The sequence below is a fragment of the Colius striatus genome, chromosome 4 (genome assembly GCF_028858725.1).
Source record: "Colius striatus isolate bColStr4 chromosome 4, bColStr4.1.hap1, whole genome shotgun sequence".
NCBI classification, from domain to species: Eukaryota; Metazoa; Chordata; class Aves; order Coliiformes; family Coliidae; genus Colius; species Colius striatus.
Genome location: NC_084762.1, coordinates 71,621,834 through 71,634,310, shown reverse-complemented (window position 1 = coordinate 71,634,310; position 12,477 = coordinate 71,621,834). Strand labels below are relative to the sequence as shown.

General features: G+C 36.7%; 1 protein-coding gene across 1 annotated transcript in view; it reads right to left on the bottom strand.

The window, feature by feature from the left end:
- Positions 1 to 8,993: 8,993 nt before the first annotated feature.
- The window catches only part of SLC26A7 (solute carrier family 26 member 7), a 58,813-nt gene continuing 55,329 nt past the window's right edge, over positions 8,994 to 12,477 (bottom strand). The window contains exons 16-18 of the mRNA XM_061995534.1: positions 10,900 to 10,954; positions 10,711 to 10,814; positions 8,994 to 9,029 (exon numbers count right to left, since the gene is read on the bottom strand). Coding sequence (XP_061851518.1) covers positions 8,994 to 9,029; positions 10,711 to 10,814; positions 10,900 to 10,954 — 195 coding nt within the window. The remainder of the gene's footprint in view (positions 9,030 to 10,710; positions 10,815 to 10,899; positions 10,955 to 12,477) is intronic.

Here is a 12,477-nt window from a genome sequence, read left to right as displayed (position 1 = left end):
CAGTAATTGTTCACTAATCCCCGCTGACTGGTTATTCTGAAACTATTATCCTAGCTTGGAATTAATCTTTTAACTGAAAGTGTTTCCACTTTACCTTTCTCTCTGTTAACACACTTCTAGTCCTACTCTAAATTTTCTTGGATGCATGCCATGCACAGAGTTGCCACTACTCCTGCTGGTTCCTGATGAAGTATTTGAGTGGTGACGTTGATATAGAAATGATTGAAGTGCTTTGAGCTCAGTGTTTGCAATGGCTGTCCATAACATGGAGGTGGTAATGCTCAGGATACACCTGTTCCTCCTTATGGACCACCTGTCTGTCTGAAAAGGTGTAATCTGTGAGGTTGAAAAGAAGCAGACGTGAGCTTACTTATACACGCACTTTATGCTTATATGGATGAAACATCTAAAAATGCTGCATTTTGTCTGAAAAATAAGTCTGACTCCATAAAAAACCCAAAACCCAAAAAAAACGATCCTCTTCTTTTATTGATATAAAGTAATTGAAACTCTGTTAAAACCATGATAGCAGGATCAATGTGGGGAAACTATCCTTGTGTGAGGCAAACTACACTTCTGACATAAATCACCTCGTATCTTGATCAAAGGCCTTCCAAGAACAATTGGTTCATAGTTTTATAGTCTGTCTCACCTTCAACTAGCACCTCCACGCAGTCTGACATCCGTTGCACCTTGTGCTCTTCAGCTTTTTCATCATACAGTCTCATTCCCCTGAGATTTCTTGTCCTGGATACCCTATTCCCATACTTCACTGCACATCCTGGTGAGCTTCTCCTCCCTGTCCCATGCACCGACAGCCTCATAGCCCACCAGCAGCTTAGCCCTGGTCTTCAGCTCCACATCTGCATCATCTCACGTGTAGTTCAGTCAGTCTTGCACCCACCAGTACTTGTGCTGTGCAGTCTGTAGAGCAGTCTTCTGATAGGACAGGAAGGAGGAAAAAGTGAAGTAAGCAATCCTGTGGTCTGCAGAGCATCATGGGTCCCTTGCAGATCACCATAGCTTCTATGAATCTATGAAATAATTTCATTAATATTTACAAATATTTACAAATATCTAAATGGTGGATGTCAGGAGGTTGAGACATTCCTTTTCTTTATGGGATCTAGCAACAGGACAAGGGGTAATGGGATGAAGCTGGAACACAAAAAGTTCCATTTAAATATAAGAAAAAACTATTTCACTGTTCAGGTGAGGGAGCAGTGGCACAGGCTGCCCAGGGAGGTTGTGGAATCTCCTTCCTTGGAGGTCTTCAAGACCTGCCTGGACACGTTCCTGTGCAACCTGATCTAGGTGGACCTGCTCCTGCAGGAGGGATTGGACTAGATGATCTCTAAAGGTCCCTTCCAACCCCTACCATTCTATGATTCTGTGATCTCTGTTTCATGGGATAGGAAACTGAAGAGAAGCAGCAGTGGAGATATGAAATGGGGGTAACAAGGCCCGCTCTGAATCTGAGCTATAATTGTCAGATATAAACACAATTTTACTATTGAAAATAAAATGAAAATTATCACAAATTTCAGACTGCAAAACAAATATTCCAAAACCTGTTTCAAATCTGCAAGCATTCCAAGACCAAAAAAGTAGAGTTTTTTCTCTTATCAGTTAGAATTTCTCTCATTCTTTCAAAACGTGTCTTCCTTTATTGAAGGTACTCTGTATTAAGGATTTGGCTATAGAAATCTAGCTAAAACAGAAGAGAACAAAGTTAGAGATTTTAAAACAGTTTCAGAGAGAGCAAATAGAAAAAGAATTTTCATGCAAAATGCTGAGAGGGTTTGAAATTATTAGTTTATCTTGCGGTATATACTAACTGCAGTGGGGTAAAACAACTAACAATCCTAGTATTGTGACTACTAAACTCTCTTGGACAGGAAATGTCATTATGTTATTTTAATATATATTTTAGAAGGTCTATACTAATAGAGATATAAACACAACAGGTCCGTAGAGACAGAACTGAAAATCAGCTGTAGATGCTACAGCAAAATAAAGACCTCTGATATCACAGATGAGTTGAATCCTAAGGTAGTCATGATGTTCCACTGAACATGAATACATGAATTCTGATACATGAAGTGTAGAAATAGACAGTCCTCAAAACTGCAGGACTAATGAAACACTACACTTTTTCCTTTGTCATAGAGACCATGCAGGATGGATGTGATCTGCTAATTACTATATTCTCAAGACTGAATTAGCAAATATCATCTGCTTCTTCCTTCTTCTACACAGGAGAACAAAAGACAGGGATCTTCTCCTCAGCTCACAGGTAGATTTACAGTCTATCCCAGCAGTTAACAGGTTGAAGAGATCGTATAGGGAATACGTTTGTGTGAAAGCCAGTCAGGGTAGGTAATAGCAAATGGAGGTGTATGAAACACTTCAGAGTGGAGATGTATGACTGATCCTTAAGCAGTACCACTTTTCATTTCTGAAAAATCTCTCCATCCATAGACTACCACAGATGAATTTTCACTGCAATCACTATGGTCTGTTCATACTTCAGTGTTTGAAATAGCAAGCCATGTCACAAGCAATCATGAGTTTAAAGATCATTCTTTGAGATTATAAAGCGTGGTTATCATACGGCACAGAAAATTCAACTCTGATTGAACAGGTCCTTTACAGTCTTCTGTTTCTAAAATCATATACTTTTTCTATCAGTTTACTGGTTCAATCATCCTAGAAGTTGCAAGCAGTACAAATCTGAAGCCATTCAACGAATGTTATATATCACTCTGTGACACTGCCACTTTTGCCTTTGAAATAATAGAGACCTTATTTCCTGAACTGATGAGGAGCAAGCGTTTTCATGTATACTACCTGAGTCTACAGATGACAGCCTAAGTTTCATAATTGTCAGTGGCTTTGTTTACATGAAGTCTGTGATTTACTCAACAAAGCAAAAAATGTGCAAAAAGTACCTTCATTGAAACCTTGTTTGATAACTTTGTTTCTCAAATGGAATATAAGATATTGTATCCAATTAGTGGCATATACTTGGTGGGATTTAAATGAATGTATAGAGTTCAGCTTAAAGAATTGCTAAGCTTTGTTTCTATTTTGAAATTGAGACAGCATCAGAATCAAAGCATAATGGGGATAGAAAGTACTTACCATCATCAAGTCAGTCAGAGTAATGACATGGACTTTTAGCACTGTGTAGCACTGTGAGCTGCTCCCTTGATTCTTCTTAATTCTGAAGCACCTGAGTGCATCCAGCATAAAAGACCACTTCATTGGAAAACACATCAGAAAAAAATTAACCAAACCACCAGTTCTCTGCTTTTGCATATCATGCTCTCCAGGAATGCAATGGAGACAGAAGATTCCCATCAGGGAAGAGCTGTTCCTCAAGTCATTTTTCAAGTCCCTGGTGAGAAGTGATCTAGGATGTCTACATGCCTGTTCTAGGAATGGAAATAACGACATTGCTCAGCCATCTCACTCCAGAGTGACTTCCTTGCTATTGTTTGAGTGTAGCTGAGAAGCACAGCTCTAGAAAATAGCCCTTATCATTAATAATATCATTAAGAATATTTAGCAGTACATCATCTAGGAGTTTATGGCACTACCAATTATTCATACTTTTGAAAACCACTGTAAAAAATAAAAAATGTAGAGGTTTCATTAATTTTAGAGGTAGAGGTAAATGCTCTCATAAATTACCAGGCTTGAAAAATTAAGCTGCTATTTTCAAGGCCAAACTTTTGAAGAGAAGTCAATCTATTTTTCATTAATGTGCTCCCAGTCTTTTGGGGATGAGATCCCTTCCAACCCTTAAGATTCTGTGATTCTGTGATTCTGTGGGAGAGTTTATGCATAATTTCTTCTATTGCAGAAAGCCACAGACTGTATATAATCAATACCATCAGTATGCGTGAACTGGACATGAGGTGCACCATCTGTAGAATCAAACAATACTTTAAAAAGAGGTATTTAAATGACTATGCATCCATAGAGGCGATGTTGGAAAAATTGGTCTAAGTTTTCTGCATCTCTTACAGAGTTAAAAAATGTCTGTTAGATGCCAGACTTGCCTAAGAACTGTGAGGAAGTCAGATTTCTGAATGTAATGCAGTTTCTCCTTCATTATTAAGATTTTGAGGTTGGCAACATATCTCATTACAGACTGGTTAGTACAGAATGTAAAAAAAAACAAACACAGGCTTCTAAGTATTGAAATAATGAAGACATTTTCCCCCCTTCCACATGCAAATTGTCTCATGTTACAATTTATTTCTGTACAAATGTATTGTTGCATGTGCTAATAATGAACTGAAACAAGAAAAAAAATCATTAAAAGCATTGTAAAACATATGGAAATATACAGATTATGTGATCGTTACTAAAAATCCATCTTAATGATGAAAGTATCATTTAGCCTCTACTCTGGAAATGCATTCCTTCATTTATTTATGAGATATTACTTTCTGTAGACAAAGAAAGTGTCTTCTAAAAATAGGAGTGCCACGTTTTCAAAGCACACTGTATATTTTATTTTTGTAACCTGTAAATGTCAAACAGTACTCGTACACAGTATTGACGCATTAATGTTTTCATTCAACAGTGAAGATACCTTTTCTTGTTGTATTATATATTTATGACACATAGAGCTGTCAAATAAATTACGTCAAAGCAGCTAAAGCCAGACCTTGTGACACTTGAATCATAGAATCTGGGCAAATAACCTTTAAAATGAAAGACATACGATGAGAATTAGAAACATTTAATTTGCATAAATATAATGTTAACAGTCTTCCCCTTATTACATATTTTATGCCTAATTTATAATTGTCACTATAGTAATTTCTTAACATCAATTTGCATTCTATTCTTTTTCCTCATTGCTTGCTTTGTTTTGGAATGTATGAAGCAGAAATTTAGTAAGAACCACAGGATCAGATCACCATTTTAATAAATTCTGATTAGCACATCTTAGATTTTTTCAGAAAACTCTTCATTTGTATAATGTACTATCTAACATTTAGAATTAATTCCTAAAAAAAAGCTAAAAAATCCTTAACACAGCAAGTAAATATAACATTGCCAAAAATACAGGACCATCTATTGAAAACAATCTTGTATTAAGGTTTTCCCATGAAGTGCAGAATACCCAGAAATGTGCAAAATTGAAACATTGATCTTCACAAGCTAGATGATTCATACATTTTTAATTTCATTTTTAATTTAGGAATGAGCTCTACATGCACATATAGGAATCAAAGTGAATGGTTAGATTTTCAGAATTGCCTTCTACTCATAGTAGTAATCTTGTTAGCTTCATTAGTTGAAACACAGTAGTAAAGGAGAGACTTCCTTGAGCTGGATAATGTAGTCTCTCTGTCACACCTTTAGATACTGATAACAGAGAGAGCTCTGCACTTTGCACGATTCTGTTCATATTGCTAACACTGCACAATCTTATATTGGCAAACATAAAATTTTGCACTATTCTGAAAACTCCCTAGGGATGTTCAGGTAAATAAGGTGGAAGGTGCAAAGGTGAATGTTCACCTAAAAGGGTACAATAACTGAACTTCTTATTTGTATTGGCTGTAATTCATCTCCGTGTAGAGGCAACCAGGTAGAGAGACCAGGGCCTACATGGCCATAATGAGACACAGACTTTGGGCAGTGTGTTTGCTACAGGGTGAGTTTGGCTCACTTCACCCTTCTGCATCAGAAGAATAAGTATGGTTTATTCTATTCTATAATATTACATTGTTTTATAATAACAGCAGCTAGACTAGATTATTTTTTAGGTCCCTTTCAACTGAACAGTATTCTATTCTATTCTGTTCTGTTCTATTCCACCTTTTTTCTATTCTGTTCTAAGCTATTCTACTTTAGTGAAGATAATTGCGATGTTTTGGGTTAAACTCCTGTATATTTACATAGTATTTCTTCCTGAGAACCAGAGGGAAGCCAGTGGACAGGAAAAGATTGAAATTATTCATAAACTCCAAAACTTAATCTAGAAGGTTTATGGTGCTTCCTTAAATCTTCACTGAAGAACTGAGCAGTTGTTTGTCATTTGGGTCTGCAAGTGAAGCAAACACATCATCACCAGAGATGTGCAGAGAGCAACTCAGGCAAGACACTAAGCAGCTCGAATCCACCAGAAAGATAGTAATCTGGCAGTCAGTCACTGGTGCATGAGATCTAATGGCATGTTATCATGGTCTTTTGAAGACAGGCAATATACCATCACCGGTTTTAGTAAACGTCGATAGCTCAGAGGTATGGTGGTAGAAAAACAGAAACTGAATCAGTAGTGAAGTAATTTGCCCTCTTGTGTTAATGGTAGAAAAGAAGTTACTCTCCCTCACCTGCAAACCATGGTTCTGTAAAGCAATTCTTGTCTAACAAGAGCTTAAACTCAGTACAAGTGTTTTAGAAGCAATTGAGAGTGCAGCTATCTTCATGGATCCGTTGAACACTGTTCTGCAGAGAAATAACTATCCTAAGAGGTACCACTTGCCAGACAGGGAATCTAATGTGTATTCTCAGAAATGGAAATAAATTTAGGCTAATTATATAAGGTAAAAATACACTACAGGATTATTACAGGGTTCCACAAGCCGAGTGTTGGGAGGTTAGGACATTTAGAGTTATAATTAAATGTTTTAAATGTATTTCATCCCAAATTCTTTCCTGAAAGACCATCAAGTAATAATCAGAGCATTAAGACATTTTGAATTCAAAGTCTTACTCTGTTGGAACTTTTTTAAAAATGACGCTGTGTCACAAGGACTTTGAGTTAATGGGAATTAAATATTCATCAGAAAACAGTAATTAAGCTGTGGAAAAGTTATTCCTGTTGAAAATGATGGAAACTGGAAGCTGTTTTGATTAGCATTGCAAAATTATTAATTTGATGCAGAGATGCAGAGGATTTCATCAAGGGCTAACACTACAAAGAATTTTAAAAGTATCTATGTCGTTACATTTACAAGATCATTCAGAACAAAAACAAAAGTATCCTGGTAGACACTATCTTTGCTAAAGAACCTAGTTTTAACAATTTCATTAATTATCTGTAAAACTTCAGAAAACACACAAACAAACAAACAACATTAAATTGTCCAAGAAAAAATACTGAACTAAGTAGAAAATATACTAATTATTCATTTATTCAATTTGTAGTTAAGTAGAGATCTCCATTCAGCTGTGACATAAAATTGATGCTTGTACAATTAAAGCACATAGTAAATAATTTCTAAAGCAATAACAAACTCTTCAAAGAGTTTGAGGAAAGTATTAATCAAATATTATAGCCTATTACTGAGTTTAAGGATGTAAAGAGCCATTTGGAATCAACTACATCATCTGAAATGAATGTGCATGGGACAATGTACAAATTTCTTTCTCCTGAGTATAACAAGCTTCACACAGTAACTAATCAACTGTTTGCATAGTATTTACGAAAGCAATCTCAGAAGAACATGAATGGAACACTTCTGGTCATCTGTGGGAGAAAGTGGGGAATAGCTCCAAGAGTCCCCTATAATTGAAAGGGTGAAAAATCCCATGATGCTCTCCTATTGTTTTCTAGAAGCATGGAAGCACCAAGACCAGAAGAAAAGCCTATCGACATCTTAACACAACTATGTAGAGATATGAAAATCACTCCATGAACCATCTCATCTATTGTAGGCATTTGCTTTGAGCAGACAGAACAAGGAGAGTCCAGATGAACACACCTATGTGACTGCTGCTGAAAACAGGATGCTTAGCATTAGATTGTGCCTGTACACTCTAGCTGCAGAAAGCACCTCTGTACTTCTCTGCTGTCTATAAAGCTAAGATGAGCACTACAGCTGTGCCATATTCACTTACCTTTTAGCTTCCATAAGTAGATGAGGAAAAATCCCACTTTCTTATTTTTTTCTCATTTTTTGGACTCTTTTTTCTCAACCCATATTTTACTGCCATTGTTTGTGTATAGTAAAAAATGCAAGAGGAGAAAGTCATAGGTTGCCATATAACATGATACTGATATGACAGCATAATCTAATAGGATTATTGGCAATCTATAACTAGAAGTTAAACATTCAACCCATTAATTCCTCCACCTCATTTCTCTGCACGTCAGGATTGGGGCTGAAATGTAGCACACATCTGATGTATCTCTCCACTGTCATCTACTAGTTGTCACAGCTGAAGATTTCAATACAAAACATATAACAGCTCAAACTGGAAATGCAGATTAATCTATATTAGAAACAAGAACAAGTTTTTGAAAACTATTACCAGTTTTCTTCTTCAATCTTAGCTAAAGAACACCTGTGGCTTTGAAAATGTAGCAGATCACAATAGTAACTCATGACAACTACTAGACATTGGAGACAATCCAGTGCACTTAGCCAACCTACATCTACGTTCTTGGAATATACAGTGTTCCTACTGACCTTGGCAGACATTAAAAAGCATGAAAAACTACATATGAAGAATGGATGCATATGTTGGCTGTGATATCATGCTGCTGTTGCAAACAGATGTCTTGAACAGAGGAAAGGGTAAGTAAAGTCATTAGAAACAGTTTACACTGGTATATGGCTTCTGAATACACCATATAAATTATGACACTGTTTTAAAGAATTCATAATGTCTTATTTATTCCATACATAAAACTAAAAATGCTATTACAACTAACATTACAATAGAAGATATCTAAACAAATACATCTTACTGATAAACACAGCCAGTACCTGATGCCTGCTTTCCACTAATTTGTATCTATATGTAGAAAAAAGTACTATATAATTAACTATAGAATAATTGCATGACTGTTCTCTGAGTAATGGAAGCCGAAAGATTTGTTTCTCAGTGACTGATTATTACTGGACATAGCAAATACATTTGGCATACAAGAATCATCTATGAGATCTCCTGGAGAAAAAACCTAAGAAGAAACTGTGGTGTAGTTCATTCTGAATGTGACCAGATGAAATCAGTCAACATCACACTTCACTCTGTTCATTGAACTTGCTGTAATTCTAAATTGGGAGAAACAAGGAAAAAAAAAAAGTATTATGATGTTTTCCTACAATATAATGTAAAATTAGCAAATGAAGCAGTGTTATCTTGAAAATGTCACCACTATAAAGACTAATACATAAAGAAGTTATTTGTGATGGTGATGAACTGCATAAAGCAACAGATGAGTTTCTCATCAACTTAACACAAAAATGAGAACTACACAACATTATCCTTGGAGGATGTAGATAAGAGTACCCGTTTCTGAACAGCAGCAGAGTTGAAAAGAGACCATGAAGCCCTCTTGCCTCTAACTTTCTGATAGTGAAAGACTTTTTCTTGTTGTGAGGGGAAGTTGAAATGTAAGTTAGAATGAATCATTTTCCATAAATCTCTACTTCCTTCCTCCTGTTCTCTTCTATCCTATACCATTCTATCCTATCCTCACATTCTTCCTTCACGTAAACACCCAAAATTTCTCCTGAGCTTAATATCTTTAAAAGGCTCACATGGTTTACAAAGAAAGGCCAGGTTTTCAGTGTTTTCACAAGGAAAGCAAGAATTATTGAGTGAGTAAATACATGTTCAAGCAAATGTGTGTTCAACCCTCAAGCCTCAATTTCCGACCCAAGCCTTCCTTTTCCCTCTAGCTCTCTCTTCCACTTCATGCAGTTCCTCTCCCCTCGTTCCAACAGTGAGCCAATGCAGCACACCATGGCAAGTTTATTAGCTTGAAACAAACTTGCTAAGGACCCAGAAGCATTTCAGTCAGAACCAAGTAGTGCTGTGTGAAGTAGCTTTAAGCAGCCCAGGCTGAGAAATGAAGGAGTAAAGTTTCAGTACTGTGGAACAGGGTGCAAGTCAATTTACCTCACCAAGAGGCTATGTTAGGTGTTTCGAGATTACACTTTCCCGTGGAGAACACACCCAGATTAATGTACCACAACAAATCACCTCTGGGTCAGTGTGGAAGACTGAGAAGTTGTTCACATAATCAGATAATCACAGAATCACAGGATGGTAGGGGTTAGAAGGGACCTCTACAGTTCATCTAGTCCAAACCCCTCTGCTAAAGCAGGTCATATAGGAACATATCCAGGCAGGTTTTGAAAACCTCCAGAGGAGACTCCACAACCTCCCTGGGCAGTCTGTGCCAGTGCTCTGTCACCCTTACAGTAAATAAATTTTTCTTTGTGTTTAAGTGGAACTTCTTGTGTTCCAGCTTGTGCCTGTTACCCCTTGTCCTGTCACTTGACAACACAGAAAAAAGACTGGACTCATCCTCTCAACACTTGTCCTTGGTCCCTCAGTCTTTTCTAATCAGAGACGTGTTCCAATCCCCTGCTTATCTTGGTGGCCCTCCGTTGGACTCTATCCACTCTCTATCACTTTTGAATGAGGTAGTCCAGAAATGAACACAGTACTTCAGATGTGGCAAGAGTAGAGAGGGAGAGTAGAGTAGAGGCAGAGTAGAGAGGGAGGACAACTTTCCTCAACCTGCTAAAGGAGAGATAGTGATGAGAAGAGTGCTAGCAGGAAAGCTTGGTAACTACAGTCCAGAGACTGAGGTCCATTTATAAAGAATAGGTAAACAGAAGTTTTCTTATACAAATGTAAATAAAATTTCTCCAGAGTTTAACAAATTGCTGTGAGCATCACAGAAGCCCTCCAGACTTCACCTACTCCTGCTGTATGTCTCACCCTGTGAATCTGAATGGCTTCAAATGCTGAAGAAATAGATTCAAAGAAGACAGGATTTTCGGATTCAAGATTTCCACCATACTGCAGTGCTTTTATCAAGGAAGCTGCAATAAAACACATGAACACTGATAAGTTAGTGAGGATGTATAATCCATCATGTTAAAAAAATTGCTGTAAGCTAATACTTGCCTTTGCAGTGTGCTAGCAACACATCGATGTGTCTGTTTTTAAAGTCCATGTAAATCTATATGTGTGAAAACGTGAAATTAAAAAAAATGTTTAAAATACCAACAGAGAATAAGCTATGTAAAAGAAACATTCGTGTTCAAAGCAGGCAGAGGACGAAGTGCTGCTGTTCAAGCTATACTGCCAGCAGCCACCAGAGTGAGCCCTTCTATAATGCAAGCACCACAATCCCAAACTTATTTCCTCCCCTACATCACAAATTTAGATTTAATTCTCTGTAGAGATGTATTTGATTAATAATTTTTCATGTTTTACTATTTTTATCCAGTTCTCCCTCTACTCTCCATATGCTTACCTACCAGTCCATAAAGACAAGAATCAGACCTAAAAAACTTAGAGACATCCAACAATCTCTCAGAAAAATATCATAACCTTCATACTACACTCTTCAGTAAGCTGTTATTTGTTCTTTCTTTGAAAATGACCAACCTCATAGAGGCTAAATGGTCAATAAACTGAAAAGTAAAAGAAATTGAAAGAACTCTAGAACCAGAGTAAGGCCTTCTTCTGGGAGATAAGGAACATCCAAAGCAATCCCTGATTCAAAAAATGTTCAATGAAGACTACATTAGAATAATTTCTTTTTTAAAATTAACCAAAAGCATGACCCAGTCTAAAAATCCCTGCAAATCTGGCAGTGGTGTTAACATTTTGGGAAGGAGTATGACAACAAGGTCACATTAAGTGTGTTCCTCCTCTGAGTATTTCAGTTTTGTAGCAGTCATTCACTCAGAGACTGTGTTTCCAACCTGTGTACTTCACAGCCCATGATGGACTTAGGTCTTACAAGTTTATGAAACACTTTTGTTATAATTTGTCATTCTGAGGTCTCTCAAATTTTTTTTTAATCAATTTCACAATTATTTTTTTAATTAATGCTTCATTGAATGCCCTATATTTTGAGGGGATACATAATAAAAAAGTAACTCCCACTAATCCTAATTTTCCTGTTTTCTTTTTTACTATATCCCCACCTATATATGCAGTTTTAATTTAACTTTTTTAAAGCAACATTTAATTCACTGCTTAATCACTGTAGTAAATCGAGAAAATGGTCAGGATAAGAAAAGTCCTTGGCTGAGGCTGCGGTTCAAATCTAGTCTACTCAAAAGCATTATATGAACCTAATCTTACATTCCCACTTAAATCCATACTCACTACACAACTATTAAATTCCAGTCATGGTGGAAACATAAGAAACAGCTTTTCAACATAGTTTTTCATCCACTGTGTAGAAATGCTCATTGTGTGGATTCACAGAATCATAGAATTGTTTACATTGAAAAAGATGTTTGGGATCATCAAGTCCAACCACTAACCTAGTACTACCATGTCCATCACGAAGCTATGTCCCTAAGCACTACATCTACACTAAGCGGTGACATTTACCTAGGTAGCCTGTTCTAATGCTTGATAAACCTTTTAGTGAAATTTTTTTCCTAATATCCAATCTAATCCTCCTCTGGCATGATTTGAGGCCATTTTCTCTGGTTCTGGTCTTCTGAGAGCTTCTTGGAGCTC